The 22252-nt window shown below is 45.5% G+C and overlaps 2 protein-coding genes across 2 annotated transcripts; one reads left to right on the top strand and one right to left on the bottom strand.

The window, feature by feature from the left end:
* Positions 1–2428: 2428 nt before the first annotated feature.
* Positions 2429–7838, top strand: LOC134530080 (uncharacterized). The gene is made up of 4 exons (XM_063364658.1): positions 2429–2745; positions 4141–4228; positions 6185–6390; positions 7665–7838. Exons 1-4 carry the CDS (start codon positions 2677–2679, stop codon positions 7791–7793), a joined length of 492 nt encoding a protein of 163 aa, XP_063220728.1. The 5' UTR covers positions 2429–2676; the 3' UTR covers positions 7794–7838.
* Positions 7839–10127: 2289 nt separating this feature from the next.
* Positions 10128–22051, bottom strand: LOC134529996 (glucose dehydrogenase [FAD, quinone]-like). The gene is made up of 5 exons (XM_063364522.1): positions 21548–22051; positions 18154–18170; positions 16891–17190; positions 14736–15852; positions 10128–11819 (listed from the first exon to the last, which is right to left on the bottom strand). The coding sequence occupies exons 1-5, from the start codon at positions 22049–22051 to the stop codon at positions 11475–11477; spliced, it is 2283 nt and encodes a 760-aa protein (XP_063220592.1). The 3' UTR covers positions 10128–11474.
* Between the last annotated feature and the right edge of the window lie 201 nt (positions 22052–22252).

Genomic DNA, 22252 nt, shown 5'->3' with positions numbered 1-22252 from the left:
TCCTCTTATGCGCCAGCGCCGTGGGACGCGTCGCAACTCGATCTGCTGCTATCTCACCGTGCCGCCCTGTTGCGCCGGCTTCCGCACGCAGCTGCATCTCCCACGCTCAGCCCTGCAGCGCCGCGTCTCAGCCTGGCCTGCTCAGAATTTAATATAAAGTTCGTGAAAATGTTCAGCATGAATTTATTAAAATATTGGCCACACAAGTTGGGCGACACTTGTCGTAGCCCTGGATATCACATCCGTGATGCGGTTTGCGTCGTATTCTCAGGGAGGGTTCAGGCCTTGTGGCGGGGGAAATAAACACTATTCGAGCTACAATGATGTTTCGACAGTTTGACCACAAGTATTTATTGAGCCCTTCGCGTAATCTAGATACATGGGCAATCCGCGGCACAACACCCGTCCCTCCGCGGAGTGAGGCTCGGCTGCACGTGTTTGGGGTTGGGCAGCCGCCATTTGCGGACTGCACCCCCTGGTTCTTTATGCGACTGATAAACTGTCTCTGCCCCGGCCCTATGACAGCGAGAAACTAATTAAGTTGGAACGCCGTCGCCAGCGACGTGAAGTCCGTCCCGATGCGGCACGCACATGTCCACCGTTGCGCGCAATTATACTTTAGAAAGACATATAATTATAATAACAAAAATTCACGAAAAAAATTATAATATATACAAACAATAAAAATGACACATCCTTGAATATAAAATATGTTTCACACAATACACATTCACTGCACGGGGCAGGGGAGGATTAGGGGTTGGCGCAGCATAATGGACTTAATGAGCAGGGGAGACACCTGGGTCGACGTCAGCGCGTGTGACGATTAGATTCGGGACAACCATTACGGCCAGGGCGGACAGCACTATGTATTTGGCTGTGCCGGAATAAATTAATAAGTAATCAGCCGGTACTTTCTTGTTCTTATCGGGCGTCCCGAGTGGCCTAAACAGCTCGGGGGGTCCTACTGTGTCGAACCATTGCCTCTAGCCACAAGGCCGAACCTACCCTGAGATTTCGAACAATACTTAAGTCACGTAAATTTGCATATAGGTAGCGGGGTTCGCGTCACCATGTACATTATTATCTGTAGTAAGTACCGCCTACGATCCTAGTAGATCACGCAAGGGGCGAAACATCCACACCCACATCATGGTTAGACCAGCTAGCCTGGTGCCCACCTGGAGAAACACCTAAAAGCCACATATCTGCTAGGACACACGCCCGGTCTCGAGCACGAGACCCCAGGCGACGGCAGCACAATGATCCAGCCAGTTGATAAATTAAAATTAACCCTAAATAACATTTTTTTTTACATCCAAACCACAATCGAAAATGGTTGAACACATAAGCAATAATCAACACATCTCTATCCATCCAAAAAAAAAAAAAAATTACAGATTTTACACAAGGAACACACTAGGTACAACTTAATTCTTATTGCATAAAATTTCCTTCTTGTAAAAAACTTTCCACAAATATTCTAACACAGCCGATTACAAAAACTTTCTTGAAAAGGATCAGCGCTCTGTTATTTCACAGAATCATCCATACCAGTTATCAGCTGCCATGGAAGACCTTCTTAGAAACAGGAAGCCATGGTCTGATAGGTTTGGTTCCCAACTTATAGTTAACATTAATTAAATCGTCCCTGTTACTCTTAATTTTTCACAAAAATGCACAAACGTAAAAATCTTTAATGAATATTTCACCATTACTGTTCTTTTTGTCGTTTAAAACTAATCCTACTACTTCAACAGAATGTGCTCTCTTTTAGGGCGGTATTCCAAGACGTTTCAGTAAGGTAGAGAATATGCCATGCCTTGTTGGGCAACTGCCGTACCCTAACTCTCGGGTCATATTCCAAAACGTGTCCTAACTGAACCCCTGTAAGATATCAGATCGGCTGCCGTTTTAATAAACGAGGATTTGTGCGAGGCTATAAACAGTTGTACTTTGTGGAATCCATCGTAAATTTAGCTTATTTTTTAAAACTATGGAATTATAATGTGAAATAAAATATTTAATTTTGGTTGTACAATAATAAACGATGAATTTTTTGCCGTATTTATGTTTGCTGTTTTTTTTTATGATATGTGGCGGGGGGGGGGGAATTGTAATCGTAGAAGTTCCGTTAAAGTTCATTAAAAAGGATATATATATATATACACACACACACACACACACACACAGTTATGGATCAAATCGGCAACAGATAGGACACCAAATATCAATGCCCTAAAAACAAGCGACTGGCCGTGTCCTATCGTGCACTTGTAATATGGTTAGGGTACAGGTGTTGTATAGTCAACATCTAACCCCATATTTTTGTGTCTTGGAATACGGCCCTTAATCAATTGAAGTTAATACATCGATGCATCGCTAAACATAGAAAGTAATTGATGTATCGGAATGATTCGATGCATAAAAGAAAAACATCGATGTATCGACTACATCGGTATGCTTAATGTAGCTTTACCAAATATTGTAATATCCTATTACAATATTTGGCTTTACTTACTGTACGCAGAATGAATGTAGCTGCCTTGGTCATTTGACATTTAAGGTTATGTTCTGTTATGTTGTTGCTTCTTAAATTGATTTAGCATTATAATATGCTCCTATGTTTTGTGAATAACGTTTACTAGAGTCGTTGTATTATCAGTTTTTCCTACCATGGAAGAAAGAATTGAAAAGTTTAAAAGTGCTGTCACATTAGTTTTTGACAACTGGACAGCTCTTAGGGTAAGTTTGACCTTTGTTATATAAATATAATAATATTCCGGTCCTCTGTGGTGAGGGAACGCTCTAGTGCAAACTTTTTTGATTTTTAAATTACGTGCAATTGGGCGTTTAAATCTGGAAATTAAGAAGAAACGTTCGTTTTACAATGACCGGGAACGGATCACGTAAACGGAGACATCTCCCGGAACATAGTTTCTGCAGTAGAACGCAGACGGACCCGTACGGATTAGCTCGGCAATACTGAGCTGCTAACAAGGCCAAATTCTCTGCTTCTATTGGTTGCGTAGAGTAATGTTAAAGTAAGAGCTGGGCATTGCCAGCATATTCGTCTAGGTCCGTGTCCACATTCATGCCACGGTTGATACTTCATACCATGAGATCCGTCTCTGTATATGTGATCTAGCTATGTTTCTGTCATAGAATTGGCCTTAAAGGGAAACAGGTGTTTAGAAATCGCTACTTAAATCTGGGTAATTTCCTATGTATAGGGTAGGAAATTCCTCGTAGACACTGAACATGCTGCACTCTAGTGGCTGATGCAGTCCCAGAAGCCAGAGGGATAACTTGCTCGGTGGATTGAGCAGATAACTGCAGTATTACTGCCATATCAAACACAGGAATGGCCGAACTCACAGTAGTGCTGATGCCCTCTCTTGCCAACTATGCAATGCAGACTGCAACCATTGCAAAATGGCAGAGAAGAACGAAGGAATCAAAGACATCCCACAGACAACTGTCATTACCAACGAGGACAATTGGGAAAATGCCAGCCTAAAAGTGGCAGAGCGACAATCCCTGACCTAGGACCCATGATAGGCTGGCTAGAGAGGGATATCCAGTGACAGAAGGTCTGTTAAAGCTAATCGGGCGATGTGAGATTCCGTAAGGATGGTGGATGGGTTACTGAAGAGGGCGTGGAAAAGTCCAAATGAGAGAGTGGTTACGATGCAGCTACTCCTCTCGACAAGTCCAGGGTCACATGTGCTGAAATAAAGCATCATGAGACCTCGATTGGCCATCTTGGAGTAATAAAATTCGTCAGCATTACTACTGGTTGAGCTGCCGTCATCAATAATAATGGAGCCTTTTTTGCCAAAGAGTTTCTTTAAAATTCACACACATTGAAAATAAACATTTTTTTTTCCCCTCACATCCTAAACAAAATCTTGGCCCATATTGATTGACATCCTAACATGCAGTGTTGAGCGAGGTGACACGATAAAAACATGGGCTATTATTTGTTATGACCCGGGTTTGAATGCTGGACCAGCCATTCTGATTTCAGTTTCCTGTGGCATTCCGAAATCACTCCAGGCAAGGTGCAGTACTACAGGCCGCGGCCTCCCCGCGAGGGGCAGAGCACCGTGCCACGCTGACGAGCTGCGTGTGTTGCAGCTTGCAGCGGAGCACAACGTGGGGCTGCCTCGGGGACGAGACCTGGCCCTGCAGTTCGTGGACCACGTGGTGGAAGTGTTCAGCCGAGGTTGGTTTAGCACGCTCCTGTCTGCCCACATGTCTCCTTGCGCTGCAGCACACTCCGGTGTTAGCCTGTGTCAGTTCCTAGACCGAGCCTACTTGTCTATCATTGTTTCAGCTGTAAACAGTTTTAATTTCTATTCTCGGAAATACGATTGGCATTAATTTCCATTGGGTGAAATTAGTTTGTTGCAACACATGTTAAGTGTATACAGCTGAACATTGTTTCCCTTCAAGGGGGTTGCTTTTGTTTGTGTACCTAGCGAAGTTGCTTAAGACATTGCTTGCTGCCTGGGTAGTCATATGCTGGGCTACGTTAGTGTCTGTGCTTTTCTGTTGCTTCACTTCTCTATGTGTTTTCTAGACCCAGTGATGCTTGGCTTTAGGTATTGTTCTTTCAAAATACAAATCATAAATATGTTCTTATCACCATTACTATTAAACTTTAAAGAAGTTTTAAGTGCTTGTAGAAAAGTAAATTTTACTTATGAGAATGGTCAGTTGTACAGCTTTTAAACACACTTCATGATAACGTGCTTAAATCATATTTCAGTTTGGTTCCCTTTCATGATGCTCATTCGCTCATGTCTCACTGTGTGTCCACACATAATGCTTATTACCTTTTGTCTGGCTGAATTTTATGGTTAATACATGTGCAAAGTTGCTGTTTGTTAAGGGACATAAATTGTGACGAAAAAGGAAACATACAACATTTTTATAATATAGAAATTTTGCCAGATATTTTTACTAGTCAAAAATTGTTTTTTTCTGAAGTATCACCGAGAAGAGAAAAATTATTTTCCCGAGATTCGGAAATGGTCTCTTTCTTAGACTTTTATTCTGTGCTTTATTTTTGTGATCTTGGAAAACATTCATCATTATCATAGTACTTAACCTGTGAATACTATCAAACACCAACAAATGTTATTCTCTCATTTCTTATCATTACCTGTTTGTGCATGTAATGTGTTAACATTACAAGGTGAACCCAATGTGCTGCCCAAGAAGTAGCATACCTACCTATCAATATCATAGCAACTATTTTTTCCTAGCATTATGCTGACTTAACTACTGTGTTTATGCCAGACAGTGTTTTCAAGTGTTTTCATTAATTCAAACAAACGCATAGTTATTTTTGTTTAGGTTTGAATCAAAAATTTTTTTAGACCAGCAGTAATGTGCTATGGTCATTATTTTGAGATGTGTGTGTAAAGCTGAATTTGTAATAGCCTGCGAGCAGAACAGGCACGTGAAGGAACAGACGACTGTAAACATGGAACTAGCCTAACAGTGGCATCGCTGCATCGTGGGTGGCGGGGCGACGAAAGAAATAAGGCCGGAAACAATCACAAAAAAATTCAACTTCGTTCTGTCGCAACAACCATTTCCTTCCCGTTTCAGCTAAACAAAACACCACTCTTTGTTTGCATTTGTTTTAAATTTGCTATAAGAAATTGCCTCATTAATTTAAGCAACAAAATTAATTTTGGAAAAATTTTAATAAAATCTTTATTTTGTTTTTTATTAGTTGTTTGTGTACATGCATTTATTACTCTGGCATGTGTGTGCCATCAGAATAGTGTTTTGTCGTGAATGATAGCCATTTTGCTGGAGGTGGACGGAATTTGAAACTCGGGATAAAAGTCCAAGAAAGAGACCATTTCTGTGGAAATATAATTTTTCTATTCTGGATGATACTTAAGAAAAAACTAATTTTTATTTTATAAAAACGTTGTATGCTTACGTTTTTTCGTCACAATTTATGTAACTTAAGAAACAGCAACTTTGCACGTGTATTAAGCAGACAAAGCACAAGGATATTACGGAAACGCACATCAGCACTCTCTGTGACATGTAAATTCAACACTCGTTCATGAACGTTGTTAAAAATTGAAACTCGTAATAATGTGATCACTTGTGACGGATGTGAACGAGGCCTCGCTGGCTGCTGTGCCCGGGACAGGGGGCATGGCCTGGGAGGAGGCGGCCGACATGCTGGAGGACGCGATGGACGGCCAGTTCGAGACCATCTGCGACGACGACTCCCCGGAGCAGGTGGGGGCGCTGCTGTGCCGGCTGCACCGCCTGTGTGCGGAGGGCGGGCCGGGTGCCGTGGAGGCGGAGTTGTCCCGGCTGCCCCGCGGCCAGCCGTGGCTCACCGTCCCGCCGGTGAGTCTCTGGTGTCTCCTTCGTGGCCAAGTTAAGCCCACCGCACACGGTACAATATTTTCTACTAGTTTGCTTACTAGTACTGTACTGTGTAGGCTACAAGCTGAAACACTAGGTGCGCTACAAGTTTCTGCTGCACACGATTCTAGCTGCCTTACTAGTTTTGTTAAGAGAATATTCTCCACAACAAATTTTTATTATGATAATTCACATTTTTTACTACATACAAACAAGGCTCTTCTTTGTATGCATTTATTAAAACGAGGAGTTGGTCACTATTCCACTTCTTTCCGTCCATGTTTATCACGACATGCGCACGTAAAAGTGTAAACAACCCCTCGTGCTGTTTTTGTGAGTTCTGATTGGCCACTCCTTAAATATTGGAATACACCAAGCAACGAAAATAGGACACAGTCTATTACGCAAAACCAGTAGCCCAGCTCGTACAGCTACTAGTATCCAGTTTTAATTCGAGTGAAGAAACTAGTAGTAGAGCCAGTATGACTCCTAGCTTACAGTATTGTAAGGAATATTGTACAGTGTGCGGCGGGCTTTAGTATATGACGCTGTAAAAGTTTGCTAAATGCTCAACAGGTTTTTTAGTATTTTAGTCTTGTTGTACTGCCTACTTCAGAATTAATTAGATTGTTAAAATCATGCTTGTAAAGTAAATGTAGCCAGAGAGCAAACAAGCATCCGAACAGTCTGGTCTGTGTTCTCAAGTCATTACGTGTTCTGTATTGCTGTTATTAAACACTGGAAATGTCATTTTTCTACTCAACCAAACCCTTAATTACCAGTTATCAAGCAGACTGGATTTGTGTAGTGTTTAGTGGCAAGTGTTCTGTGGAAGGGAGGGTGAGTGAGTGGGTTCATGTTGATTCCGAGGCATCGCTGACGTGAGATGTGTTGTCACCTTGTCATGCTTACACTCGGTCGGCTTTCTGAGAGCCTTCCCAGACTAGTGAGGGTGCTCTGTTCAGACGTACAAGTGGAGAGCGTTTGTCAAATATACCTACTCTATGATATTACATTCTGTTTCTGTGATTTGGATATTCAGTGTTGTATCTGTGAATATCCTGATGGTGTACACCACTTAGTGTTTATTAAATATTTTAGTATTACACTCTATATACAAAACATTATTAACAGTCATTTTTATTTATTTTTTAAAATTAATGTAAATGTGTTTGTGGGAATTGCCTTCATGTAGACCCGTGGTTTATAGTGGATGTGCCTGTGTGTGATGGTTGTGTTGGATTGGCACACTGCAGGTGAGCAAAGAGGAAACTCCCGCCGTGAGTCAAGCAGCTCAGTCAGTGAAGGCAGAAGGAATGGAAGTGACAGAGGAAGAGTGGACTCAAGTGAAAGGCAGAAGAAAAAAAGAGAACTTTCCATTGTAATGGTTTTTTATTTTATGTGAATTATATACATACACAGCTGTAAAATGTGTTTTGCTAACTTAACAACCAATGTGTGAATTGTCACGTAATCTGCTGGCATGTGTCGCTGTGAGAGAATACAGTGCAAATTGAAGTTAGCATAATTGGAGTACAACAATTTGTAGTGTTTCTCTTTTACTATCAAAAATATTAGAGTATTTATGATTCACTATAAATACAAGATGTGTTTACATTTTTAGTAAAACTTGTAATTTTTGGAGCATGGATATGCGTGTTTATTCACTTTTCACATAATAACATTTAACTTAATTTCAGCCTAAGGAGTGCCTCAATGTAAAAAATAAATAAAATTGTTGTTTGTTCTTGAAACATTGACATGCTTCCTATGACATTTAAAAGATGGTTTTACTGGATGTGTAATTTAATTTTGAATTTACAAATGTCTTTATTGATAATTACAATGTTTGTTGTGTATACTGTGTGATACTTCAAAATACAGTATTGATTTCAAACACTATACTCCTTAAATATTTCAAGAGTTATTCTAAAAAAAAAATGTCTTTAATCGTTGTAGGAATTTCTGCACCTTAGGTAAACTGGGATTTATAAATTAAAAAAAAAAAAACCTCTCACAGTAAATGTTTTGGATTTAATTTTATGTTCGACAGAACGTGAGGTAGACTGCGTATAGTATATTTCTGAGATCAGTTATGTTTGACTTAAATTAGCTGGATTTACTCACTAGCTGCTCTTTCCAATAAAGTACATGTTATTTTTTCCTTTGTTGAACCTTAACTCTTGCTGCAGAAGTCCAGATAGCAAAATGTCAAAACCACTGCTCATAAAACATTTGCTGCCTCTTGATGTGATTTCTGTGTACAAATACATCTGTTGTATTTTACACTTGAATCAGTTGCCACAATACTACATGCCCATTTAATTTGCCAGTGTTAATATGGATTTAAAATGAGGTAGAAATATTTTGGCATTTATACATATCTCCTATTTGTTCTAAAATTAGCCGGTAGAACTGTCATATCATCACAATGTCTGCAAATTTGTTTACTCAAAAAACTTTTGTTTTCATCTTATATTATTCCACTCTTCAAGTGTCACATTTGTCAGTGTGTTCAGTTTGTAAGAGAACATTTTTTTGGTGTAAGTCTTTAGAAAATATAAAAAAAATAATTTAATATTGATTTTTATCTCCTTTTTGCAATCCACCTTAATTTTTCAAAGTGGAAAAACAAATTTCTGTAAAATATATTTGCTCACTACATGATAAGTTCCCCATGTTTTTTAAAACCCTATTTACATTTTTTTATATAAATGAATATTGCAGTATACAAATTGTACTTTAAGCAAAAATGTTTTCTTAATTTTTTTTTGTGTATCTACCGGTGATTGCTTTAATAACTTTTAATACATAGCTCTGTCTGGTTTAGTTATTTCATAGTAGCCTTTTTGTGATACAAATGAAAAAAAATAATATGAGTATGAAGTGTAATTGAACACATACATGTGTTAGTAAATAAGTTTCCATATATTATTTATGAATGAATGAATTATTTATAGTAACTGCACCCTTGTTAAATAGAAAAGCGAGCTGGTTTTATTTAACTAAGAATTTAAGAATGATGGTCATTACTATTATGTTAATATAAGCTGGTTCCTTTCTCAGTTTGAAAAATTATATATAATCTCTCAAACTAGTTGAATAACTAAGTTATTAAAAAAAAAAATTAATTCATTAGCCTTTTGAAATTATCACTATTGTTGATGTGAATTATCTCGATTAAGTAATTGATTGCGTGTAATATTAAGGTTTATTATTATTATTATTATTATTATTATTATTATTATTATTATTATTAAAGAAAATCTATAGACCATAATTTTATTGTAATGTACTCACAGAATTTGCTGAAGGTGTTTGTGTGCTTCAGAAGGAAATCTATGGCAAACTTTGTTATGCCAGACTTCTGCTGATGCAAATAATCTTGTGAATGAGGTAGAACAACTGCCACTGTCAATGAAGCGGTCTTGGACCAGTCTCCATCCTCTGCTGTCATGGCGACACGGACACAGTACCCTCGCATTTCAAACACTCTGTATCATTAAGCGAAAACTTTCCAGTATTTCTCAAATTGTTAGATGAATTTCTGAGGATATTTAGCACAGCCTACAGGCATAGGTAGATTTTGAAGTACTTATTTCTGGAAACTTTGATAAACTTCTGGAACATTTTAAGAACTTAATATACGAGATAAACTTCTGGAACATTTTGAGAACTTAATATACGAGGGCTGTTTTTAATTAAAGATAGAAATTGGTGAAGAAATAAAACCTGTATATTTTCACGAAATGAGACACTACTACTTCTCAACATAATCCCCACCAATGTTAATAGACTTGTCTCAACGATGAAATAGTTTTTTTTATACCCTAATGCAAAGAAGTCTTTGTCTCGTTGTTTGAGCTGCTTTCCCACAAATTCCTTGACCTCCTTGTGATTACTGAACTTTTATCCACATAATGTCTCCTTGAGTGGACCAAACAACTGAAAATCACGAGCCAAATCTGGACTGTAGGGAGTATGAGGTAACTGTGTTTTTTTTTTACATTTGAGAATACTGATACTGGTGGAAGATGGGTTGTCGTGAGCAATAGTCTCGACAAGACGAGGGAAATGCATTTCAGAATCGAGCCGCAGCTCTGCACGAATGTTGCATCCACTCGGCGGTGAGGCAGGCAGAGGGTACCTCCGGTATCAGAGCAGTCCGCCACGCCACACCTCCCCACCGTGCTACGCCCACTCTGCAGCGATGAGGCTGGCTGCCTTCTCGCCGATCATGTAGGCAGCGGCCATGGTGTGGGCAGAGGGCACCTCGGGTATCAGAGCAGTCCGCCACGCCACACCTCCCCACCGTGCTACGTCCACTCTGCAGCGATGAGGCTGGCTGCCTTCTCGCCGATCATGTAGGCAGCGGCCATGGTGTGGGCAGAGGGCACCTCGGGTATCAGAGCAGTCCGCCACGCCACACCTCCCCACCGTGCTACGCCCACTCTGCAGCGATGAGGCTGGCTGCCTTCTCGCCGATCATGTAGGCAGCGGCCATGGTGTGGGCAGAGGGCACCTCGGGTATCAGAGCAGTCCGCCACGCCACACCTCCCCACCGTGCTACGTCCACTCTGCAGCGATGAGGCTGGCTGCCTTCTCGCCGATCATGTAGGCAGCGGCCATGGTGTGGGCAGAGGGCACCTCGGGTATCAGAGCAGTCCGCCACGCCACACCTCCCCACCGTGCTACGTCCACTCTGCAGCGATGAGGCTGGCTGCCTTCTCGCCGATCATGTAGGCAGCGGCCATGGTGTGGGCAGAGGGCACCTCGGGTATCAGAGCAGTCCGCCACGCCACACCTCCCCACCGTGCTACGTCCACTCTGCAGCGATGAGGCTGGCTGCCTTCTCGCCGATCATGTAGGCAGCGGCCATGGTGTGGGCAGAGGGCACCTCGGGTATCAGAGCAGTCCGCCACGCCACACCTCCCCACCGTGCTACGTCCACTCTGCAGCGATGAGGCTGGCTGCCTTCTCGCCGATCATGTAGGCAGCGGCCATGGTGTGGGCAGAGGGCACCTCGGGTATCAGAGCAGACCGCCACGCCACACCTCCCCACCGTGCTACGCCCACTCTGCAGCGATGAGGCTGGCTGCCTTCTCGCCGATCATGTAGGCAGCGGCCATGGTGTGGGCAGAGGGCACCTCGGGTATCACGGAGCAGTCGGCCACACGCAGTCCCTCCACGCCCCGCACTCTCAGCTGTGGGTCGACCACGGCCAGGGGATCCCTGTCGGGCCCCATGCGGCACGAGCCCGTGTGGTGCTGCAGGTTGATGGTGATGTGGCGTGCCGCGCACTCCCAGTACGCGTCGGAGCCGTGCTCGTGGGACTCGCAGCCGGGGTACGGGGCCCGGTACAGCGTGCTGTTGTACGTCTGGAAGGGTTCGCTCTCTCCGATGGCCACTGCCTGTCAACATATACACTTCCCAGAGTAGCAATATGGTACATACTTACATATAATATCAGTTGCTAGTATGGTAAATGTCTGTGGAATACTATTATAGTTGTATAGAATATTTGAGTTATAAAAATTATTACTAAAAATATATTTTTAGAAAACTATTCTACCCATGGTAACTCATAATTTCCCTTTTGTGCTGCTTAATAGCAAACCAATCATCACCTAAATGGATAGAGTATTCCAGTGAATAAATGTTTTGTGATGGGTTTGCTGAGAGATTTTGTTCTTTGATATATAAAATTCAACCAAATTTAATACTAGTTAATGCTTTGTCCATCAATAATATTGTTACGAACGAGAGCAAGGCCACGACATGTGCAGGTGCAGAGCTGGCTGGTGACTGCCGCAACATGATATGCGCCGCGCGCGCCTGGAAGATAACAAGGATTGTCGCTTTCCCCCCTCCTTCCCACCACTCCCTGCGCGGCGCCCTGCCTTTGACACGTAACTAAAACCTGCCAGCTGCGCAGTCTACCGTCGGGTCGGCGCGGAATGACGCGACTGGCCCCGGCCGCGCTCATGAGTTCTGGAAATTGCGGCTGATAGATAAAACGAGGACGGCGGCCTCGAGAGAGTGAGTCAGTTCGGAGTGTTCAGTCGGGAGTTCTCCCGCGGCGGAGTTTCCGGGCGATAGTGCCACAGGTGCGGCAGAGTAGTGAAGTCCTTGGACGAAGGTTCCAGGGCAGGGAGTGAGTGAGTTCAGTGGAGTCGGGAGTTTTCCCGCGACGGAGTTTCCGGGCAATAGAGTCGCGGGCGCGGCGGAGTCCCGAGCGAAGTTCCGAGCGAGACATCGAGCGGATCCTCAGCGAAGGCAAGTGCGTCGGCGGCGACGGAGTGCGGCGACGGGTTCCCGCTACGGAGGCCCACGAGGGGTGCTGCGGCGAGAGTTGCGCCAGATGTGCGGCCCAGCGAGGTGTGTGGAACGAGTGACTGGGGAATAGACATTTCTTTAAGTGTATTTGATTATTTGCCATTTTAGATTATTTGTGAGTGACATAAGTTGTGGCAATAAATAAAACTGCGTGTGTGATAAAAATCTTTACTTGGGCTATCCTTTACGAACCCGCGGTAAATCGTAACAATATGTTATTTAGTTTAAAAGTTTCATAGACTGTGACTGATGCCTCGATTTTCGACACTGCACAGTGTTGAATGTTGTCACACAGTTGAATTATGCTCTAAAACTTAAGTGGGTTATCGTTGATTTCAATGCAGAGACAACATGTAAAGGACATCCAGACTTAATTAGGTTGCTGCAGACTACTTGTTTGGTAACTGCCTCGGACCTCATCCACTGAGCCAAATCCTGGATTGGGCTCGAACCTCAATGCTGCATGAACGCTGTGAACATTATACATATTTTTCCCTCCCACTTTTTTTTAAAAGATAAGGAATGAACTTTGGATTGCAAGGGGCTTCTAGTCTTTCAAGGGTAGACACTTTTGCAGTGATGAATCACATTCATTTACAAATATTTTGTTCCTTGAAATTGCCTTTTGATGGTCACCAAGAAAAAAAAATCAGTGTCATTTCAGAGGGAGCTTGGATTCTGGAACCAACTTATTCCCATCCACTATATCTCTTTTTGCGTACGCTAAGGGGATAATCGTGATAGTAAATGCACAGGACCGTCGTCTCCGTCCAATAGCAGTGAAAGAAGCACACATCGTGGTTATAGCCTGCTTCTGAGCCAATCAGGTAATGAGACTCGCCTACACGAAGCCGTTCAGCATATGTGAGGTGGAGGGTGAGAGAGTAGTGACACCATCATGGGCATCAAGGTCTAAACTGCTTCATGCAAGTCACTGCAGGTATATGCCATGGGCTACTATGGTGGTGAGCATAGCAGTTTTACAGACAAAAAATAAAGCTTAGTGCTATGTACCTTAAATTATTATAATGTGCATAATTTAATATTAATTGAATTGAATTAAACATCAAAAATACTTGTTTTAACACTCATATGTAAATACGCTTTAATAAGTTCTAATGAAACTGACATTGATACATGCAACACCAGGTGCGAGTGTAGTTGGTGGGTTATGCTAGTCTCATAAAATGCGCCAGCCTGAAGGTGGTAGATGTTAACACCCGAATAAACGAAGGAATCTTATACAACTGGTACTTGAATGCGGCTGCTGTTGTCCTACATCCTTCTTCTCGAGTGTGAGTCTGGCCGAAAGGTCGCGTCTTTCACTGCCCATCAAGATGTGGATGCCCTACTTCTCCAGAGTGCTCACACAACCATGTCTGTAGCGCAGTCCTGCGGAGTCATTGTTCGACGACTTGCTTTCACTCGCGGGCCGAGCTGTTTCTGCTGCCTCACGTGGGATAATTACTGATGTATTCCTCACTGGTCGCACATGATCTGCCGCAACAAACAAGGGCTTGTGTCTTTTCGGCGAGGCGTGGGTCTTTTCCCGTGGAGACGTGTTGTTAACTAGCTTCCGTGTTTGTAGGGCCTATACAGATAGATACTTAAAATAAGTAGATTCCCTATCGTCATCATGAGCGGAACTTTTGCAGTTTTATTTCTTTATTGCTGCTAACGACACGCTTGTGGCCTTAGCATGAATCGTTACATCATAACCTTGGCTTCCAGGTTCCAAATGTTCTCTTTTCAACATCCAATACTATATAGGAACTTTGGCGTTTACTTGTAATTTTTTTATGTAATTAGGAACATATTTAGTATCATTGCATACTTGCTTAAACATAGATAATTATAAGTACATAGTGTGCGACGACAGACAACTCAGACATTACCTCTTTTACTTTTAAAATAAATATTTAGCGGTGGTTGTGAGGTTGCTGAAAGCAAGCTGGGCTCCTGTGGCGTGGCACCAGACAGGACACACTCACCAGTCTGATGGCCTCCACCATGGCGCGCAGGTCGCCGGGGTCGCTGTAGTAGTTGGCGTGCAGCAGGGGCCGGTGCAGCGGGCTGGCGGAAGCGAGCCGCACCGTGCCGTGGCTGCGGGGGCGCAGCAGCACGGGCACTATGCTGAAGCTGTCCCGCCCGCGCACGGGCCCGAACAGCCGCCGCGCGTAGGCCTCATCCACGCCGAAGGCCCGCCGCAGACTGCCCAGAGCCTCGCCGCTGAAGGCCGCCGGAGAGAACACCAGCTCGGCGTCGGGCGCGGCGGAGCGCGGGTCCGCACGGCTGGTGCGCAGGAAGGCCAGCGCCTCTGCACCCCCGGGCACCGTCAGGGGGCCCTCGCCGCGCTCCACGTACTGCACGCCCAGCTGGGGCTGCAGCAGGATGCGCCGCTCCAGCAGCGACACCGGCGCGTCCACCAGGAAGGTGAGGCCGCCGAAGGCCACGTGGTCCTGGGTGCGACTGCCCACCGGCAGGTCAGCCAGCACGGGGATGCCCAGCTGCTGCAGGTGGTCCCGGGGCCCCACGCCGGACAGCATGAGCAGCTGTGCGGAGTTGAAGTTGCCGGCGGAGAGCAGCACCTGCCGGGCCTGCACGGAGCGCACCCGGCCGCCCAGCAGCACGCGCACGCCGGTGGCGCGCCTGGTGGCGGGGTCCAGCAGCACGCGCAGTACGCGGGCACGCCGCGCCACGGTGAGGTTGGGGCGGCTGCACGCGGGCCGCAGGTAGGCCTCCCAGGCCGTGACGCGTGCTCCCCTGCGCGTGGTGGCCTGCACGTAGCCGGCGCCCAGCGGCCCGGCGCCGGGGTCGGGCACCCGGGGCAGGCCGTGGAGCGCCGCGGCTCGCAAGAACAGCGGCGCCAGGCGGCTGCGGTAGCGCACGTGCTCCACGTGCACGGGCCCCGTCGTGGCGTGCAGCGGCGAGGCGCGCAGCTCGGCCACGGAGCTGTTCTCCAGGCGCAGGAAGAAGGGCAGCAGCTGCCGGTAGTCCCAGCCCGTGTTGCCGGCGGCCGCCCAGCTGTCGTAGTCCTCCGGCACGCCGCGGGTGTACATCATGTAGTTGACGACCGTGGAGCCGCCCAGCGCCCGCCCCGACGACATCCTGCAAGGGGGCACAGTCTGCTGCAGTCGGCCACGACCTCGCTGGCCCCACCTGGACACCAGTCGCAGAGCCAGGAGCTAGCACCTCTCGCTCTGAGCACTGGGCGGTGTTACAGGTGGGAAGGTTTCCGAGATCCATGTATCTTACAACACCTGATGCCGTAGAGGGGTAGATTCGAAAATTATTTTGATTTTATTAGTTCGTGATTTAAAACAGGGTTTTTAATAAATTCATAATATAACCATAAGGAGTTTATAATAATAAGTCCTACTACTGGTGTTGTGCGAGGAGCTGGAGCTGGTGTCCGCCATATTTGATTGTGACATCAGGGTGGGCATCTCGGATGACCATGACTTTGACCCAAGTTGAAAGTTTGGATTCTGCCATTTTGAATTATGTTACCTCTGCCATTTTGAATTATGTTACTTCTGCCATTTTGAATGATGACATAATGTACATCATTTTGAATCACCATGATTGCTAAGTTGAATGATTTCACACTACCATTTCATTTTCTATAACATTCTGCCATTTTGTTTTAAAGAGTATTCCGCCATTTTGTTTTCCACCAATTTGTTTTCTAGAACATTTCTCTGTTTTTATTCCGCCATTTTGAATAATGATGTCACTGGCACAAATTCTATTACGACCGCCATTGAAGTCTCCTTCGCTGATGAAACATCATTCATTTTGGTTTCCTCTGTAGGCAGAGCTGCGTGTATTAAAGTCACTTCTGCTGTTGGAACCATACCTGTTGCCTGTTGAAGTCTACTCTAGATTTTAGTGTTTAGGTTGGAGACTCGTATGAGCACAAGCACACAAACAGGTGTTCAGCAACCTATTGTGATGATGCCTGGACATGAATCTAAACCGAAGGCTGTGCTCTGTGCATAACAGGTACATGATAATAGCTTCAATTGGGCGAAAACTGTATTTAGTGGCACCTTGAAAGACTACTATTACTTAAATACAGTTATTGAGTCAAAATATATTTGTACCCCCAGTTGTAGGAGCTGGACAGGACAGCAGGTAGCGTACCTGCAGCGGCGCTGGTCCATGGCCAGGCAGTAGGCGCGGCTGGGCTGCGCGCGGTACCCCCAGTTGTAGGAGCTGGACAGCAGGTAGCTGACCAGCAGGGGGATGTCCGTGCCGGCCCCAGGCAGCTCGCCCGCCTCCAGCACCGCCACCGAGCGGCCGGGCCTCGCCGCCGCCACACGCGCCGCCGCCGCGCTGCCCGCCGTCCCCGCCCCCACCACCAGCAGGTCGTAGCGCCCTGCCAGCGGCCGGCGCAAGCACTCCCCTTCCTGCAGACTGACACCATTCTTATACTCCACTGTGCTGTTTGGCAGCCACGCCTAGTTCACACTGTCCACGGTGCAGGTGGATTTGACATCAGGCGGGTATTGGAGGTAATTTTTTTGCCTCGCTTCCAAATTGTTCGAAGAAAGCTAAACAGCTTGTAGGAATGCTGTAGCAAGGCGGCATGTGGCAAGGCGGAACTTAAGTAGCCTGTAAATACACTTCACTTCAGTTACATGTTATTAGAATTATGCCACTGTAAATAGGAATATAAGTTATAATAATTTTAATAATTGTATTATTTGACGTGATAACGTCTTATAAATCGATGAACGCACGACTGCACGCACGAAAAAGCATGACTCATTGTCAACCCGGCCAACCACCGTGCGAGAAAATCTTCTATAATATCAAACAGGTTAAGGAGGGCTTTTTAACTAATTGTTCGTAATTATTTTTAAACACATTTTTTTAAATTCAATTTGCAAAAACTGTAAATAATATTTGAAAATTAAAAAGTATGAATATTTTCATCATTGTTTTCATATGACGTTATCACGTAAATTTATCGTCCGTAAACCGACTTTACAGAAAACCCCATTTTTGTTTCTGGGTATCATCAAGTTCACAATGGTTATAAGTTTTAGTAATGGAAATTTATTTGTTGTGATGATAGTTTATTTGATAATATCCATCCAATGTCATCTTGATCATACCCAGAAAAGTATACAATTTTTAATATTATTATTACAACTTATGTCCTTATTTACAGTGGCATAACTGTAATAATAATTATATATATATATGTATCTTTCAGGTAGGTATAGCAAGTTATCTTAAATGAAGCATGGATCATAACATTATTATTACTATTCCCACTTGCTAATTGTAACAAACCGCCCGGAATCCCTAGCTTGTCCTACTCCAGGCCCCAGCTCCTGTGTTCGCTCACTTCGCTTCAAACATGGCGTTCTCCTGCGATCCTCCCCCCTCTTCGCTCACCAGTCGTCTCCCACCACCTGTCAACGACACTCGTGCTGCACTCCAGTGTCTGCTCTACGCATCCTCCAGCAGCCCACATCGTGCCATCGGCTCTACAGCCTGACTCTTTGCAGAGGCTTCCATTCTGCCGGAGTCGCGCGGTGTCCATGACTACAATGACACTAGGCAATAGTAGTTTGTCTTCGGTGTGTGGAGAAAGGACAGTGAATGTCAAATCGTGAAGCCATTAACATTATAATTAATCATTTAATCCAAAGTGGTTTATTAAAACGATAACCAGTCATGCTTCGCCGCACGTCTCCGTGATGGGTGGCTATCGGGACTGCTGCCTCCACCAGAATGTCTTCGCTGCTCAGACTGTTTGCTCGAACAGACAACACTGCGACACAGTGTGCCGCAAACTGTATTGTCATCATAGCTACTGCGGGCCTCGTGATCCGTGTGCCAGAACCCAGCATCGAACCAAGGGCCCGCGAAGAGTTCCAGGCTGCGGAGTGCTGCCCACTACCTCTTGTCGTGAGATAGAGCATATGTGTGGATGTCTGTGATACTGGGTTACTTCTAAAGTGGTGTTAAAATTGGTTTCTCTAGCGGGATCGCGGAAGGGACTCGAACCCATATGCGTCTGTGGGCAATGCAATGAATAAAGATATAAGTCACTTATTTTCCTTGGGCTATCTGCAACCGATGTGGGCGATTTCTTGTGGACATGAGTGAGATTACACACTGCGCAGGGCGAATGTCTTCGCGTGGCTCTCAGCTGGAGAACTGGTGCTCGCCCAATCAGCGTCCAGCTCTGAATAACAGTCGTGCTGACACAGCGACGCTTCTCTCTGGTGACTCAGAACTCGGTCTCGTCTCTGGTTCGTGTCACAGCGATATCAACTATGATACATCATCACATTTCAAATGCTTCGTCAGAATTCGTAGCGGTGCAATCAGTTTATAAGTTACTTTTTCTCTCTCTCTCTTTAAAAGGCGTTCGCCTAGCTTGCCCAAAAAGTGTTCTAGGGCAGGGTGTTTGCAGCTACAATCAGGAAAAAAAAGGGGGGGAGGTGAATTTTCCGGTCTTCAATATTTTAATTCAAGGAGGAGTGACAAAAGGCCCATACCATAATAAAAAATAACTAAAGGGAAAACAACATTACTTAAAAAAATAATTAACAACAGTATAATAGGATTGTTAAAAATATACCCTAACTACAGGACCTAGCTCTTTGCTATATTTGTTTTTCACGCTGGTAAGGAAAAGGAAAGCTGTTCCCCTTATCAACCCCTGGATATCCTCTGCTTCAGGGTGCTTCAGGGTGCTTCAGGATGCTTCAGTATGCTACAGGTTACTTCAAGATGCTTCAGGTAGCTTCAGGATGCTTCAAGATGTTTGATATACGCGTTTAATTGGATAAAACGTATTTTTAAAATCGTTTTTGAGTGAACATTATTATTAACTCACATTATATATACATATATATACATATACATATATGCATACATACATTCACTACGTGGAATGCCTCCTTTCATGATTGGGTAAGCACGTGAACATGGTGCTGCATGTTACAAGCTTCCAAGTGAGGACCTATAATCCCGCCCAATGGGCCTCGTGCCTGCAGGCTGGATGCTGCCCTCCAGCAGAAGGGACCCTGTACTGTAATTGACTGTACAATGACTACAAACCACGACACTGGCCGTCCTGGCCTCTGACTTAACAATGACAGCAGGCGACAAGACAGAACGCCCTGGCTTCTGATTGGACAATGATTGACCACATCAATTTATTACTCATGCCGTGAGCATTGTTTCCTCATGGTCACGTCCACAGATTTGACCGCCGTGTTTTTTAACCTGCTGATTTACAATAACACACAGTACATTGTGTTCACAGGAGGGAAATCAAAGAATGTGCGCATAGAACCACGGTCAATGAGAGCAGAATAGAGTGCCATGTTGGCTAGAGTTGGAAAATATTTTTATATTTAGGTATTTATGATATTGTTACTACCAATGTGTGGAGAAGTGGGTTGGTTCTTAAGGGATAGCCCAATTAAGTTTTATTTAAGTTTTATTAATTGCTAATATTTACATTACTTATAAATAATTGTTCTTGAAAATATCCAATTACAAATCTCTGGCACTAAAAAATGTTTATTCTTAAGTCACTCGATGTCTGTCAAGTTCCACAGTTCGCACTCCTCACTGGAGCTGGGCTCGACAGTGGTTCGCCCCTCACCTCGCCCCTGTCCACACACACACACACAGTCTCGCGCCACTCAGTCGCACTCTCACAGTCCCGTCGCTCCGCGTCGCGCCACTCTCGAGGGGGTCTCTTACCAGTGGCGCAGCGTGCCATCTCGGCGCCTGGGGCGGGAGACCCATTTTGCCGCCCCCATTCTATAGGTGCTTAATTAAAATTAGTGATTTCGCAGTTTTTCTTTTAAATAAATATTAAAAAATAGTTGGTGCGCAAAATTTTAGATAAAAATGGAACATTATAGTGTGTCTGACACATGTAATGAATGAATCATAGATCAGATCTCAACCCGCTTCACCGGTGACCCGCCCCCGCGGGCTGCCGCCCGGGGCGGGCCGCCCCCTCCGCCCCACCCACGCTACGCCACTGCCTCTCACCCTCTTCGCCGATGTCACACTTCCCTTCACTCGCGGAACTCTCCGAACTCTCGGAACTGTCCCGGAACTCCCACGGAGGCCGACGTCGCTGTTTAATTACCTGAGGCGTTCTTCTCGAACCGACGAGAGCAGCTGTGATGATTCGCGTCATCCTGGGCCGACCCGACGCCCGAAACATCGTGAAAGATGTCCGTCCATTTACGCCACTCCGCGCAGCGGCCCGCGGAATTCCCAAGGCCGCTCACCGATAGATAACAGCGCCGAGGTAGGAATATGCGCGGTTTGAGAAGCGTTAGGGGGTAGCGACGACCCTTGTAGTCCGGCCAGGCGCGCGTGGCATGCCTCACGTCAGAGGATGGCGCGTGACGCCAGTGGCCGTGCAGGGCCGCCAGCCAGCTCTGAAACTGGCATCGTGGTCTGGTCTCTCGCACTCGTGACATTATGATGGTACGGAATTTTGGAAATATAAATTTCTTGAATTTAAAAATTGTCAGAAATCTTTGGGTTAAGTGACTCCTTATAAATGTATTAAATAATAACATATACAAGGCTTCTTCAATGGTGTTTGCTCATACTGCTGAAAGGCTGTGGTGGGAAGATCATACTTTAAATATTTATTTTCTTATTACATTGTACTATCAGATGTTTTTTTTGATCGCGAAAGTACATTTGCTAATATTTACACATAACAATTCAATTGTGACCGAAGGTTGTTGCGTGTGCATGGTGAGCTCTGCACTCGCTGGAACAAGGGACACGGGCGTACCTGGTCCTGATCCTGTGGTAGTAGCTGACCGCCGCCTGCAACACGCTCCAGGGCTGAGCTGCCGCCGCGGCCGCCAGGAGCAGCACCGCTGCGCTGCTGCCCGCGCGCATTGTTGCCCGCCGCGCACTGGCCGCTGCGAGGCGTCTGCTGCCTCCCTGCCGCCCTGCCCCCCTGCCAACCCTGCCGCCCCAGCCCAGCCCCCTCCACAGCCACCCCAGCCCAGCCCCCTCCACAGCCACCCCAGCCCAGCCCCCTCCACAGCCACCCCAGCCCAGCCCCCTCCACTGCCACCCCAGCCCAGCCCCCTCCACTGCCACCCCAGCCCAGCCCCCTCCACAGCCACCCCAGCCCAGCCCCCTCCACTGCCACCCCAGCCCAGCCCCCTCCACTGCCACCCCAGCCCAGCCCCCTCCACTGCCACCCCAGCCCAGCCCCCTCCACGCACCGCCGCGGAGGGGAAGACAAGGCCGGAGTCACGAGCTCGAGGGAGTCCGGGACTCCCATATTAGCATTTTGACGTGATAACGTCTTATACATCGATGAACGCCTGCTGCACGCACGAAAAATTGTCACGTTCCGCCTGAGCCGAGCGTGCAAGAACCGGCCAACCACCGTGCGAGAAAATCTTCTATAATATCAAACAGGTTAACGCGGGCTTTTTAACTAATTGTTCGTGATTATATTTAAACAAATTATTTGAATTAA

Source organism: Bacillus rossius, chromosome 3 (genome assembly GCF_032445375.1).
Source record: "Bacillus rossius redtenbacheri isolate Brsri chromosome 3, Brsri_v3, whole genome shotgun sequence".
NCBI lineage: Eukaryota > Metazoa > Arthropoda > Insecta > Phasmatodea > Bacillidae > Bacillus > Bacillus rossius.
The sequence above is the reverse complement of the archived record's forward strand: the minus strand, read 5'-3'. Positions and strand labels throughout refer to the sequence as shown.

Excerpts from the sequence above, each read along its gene's own strand:
- LOC134530080 (XM_063364658.1), top strand. The coding sequence starts at position 2,677 with ATGGAAGAAAGAATTGAAAAGTTTAAAAGTGCTGTCACATTAGTTTTT. Across the intron at positions 2,746-4,140 it reads ACAACTGGACAGCTCTTAGG|CTTGCAGCGGAGCACAACGT; the intron begins GTAAGTTTGACC and ends CGTGTGTTGCAG. Across the intron at positions 4,229-6,184 it reads GGTGGAAGTGTTCAGCCGAG|GGGGCATGGCCTGGGAGGAG; the intron begins GTTGGTTTAGCA and ends TGCCCGGGACAG.
- LOC134529996 (XM_063364522.1), bottom strand. The coding sequence starts at position 22,051 with ATGGGAGTCCCGGACTCCCTCGAGCTCGTGACTCCGGCCTTGTCTTCC. Across the intron at positions 15,853-16,890 it reads ATGGACCAGCGCCGCTGCAG|GATGTCGTCGGGGCGGGCGC; the intron begins GTACGCTACCTG and ends GCCCCCTTGCAG. Across the intron at positions 11,820-14,735 it reads TGGTGGAGGCCATCAGACTG|GCAGTGGCCATCGGAGAGAG; the intron begins GTGAGTGTGTCC and ends ATATGTTGACAG.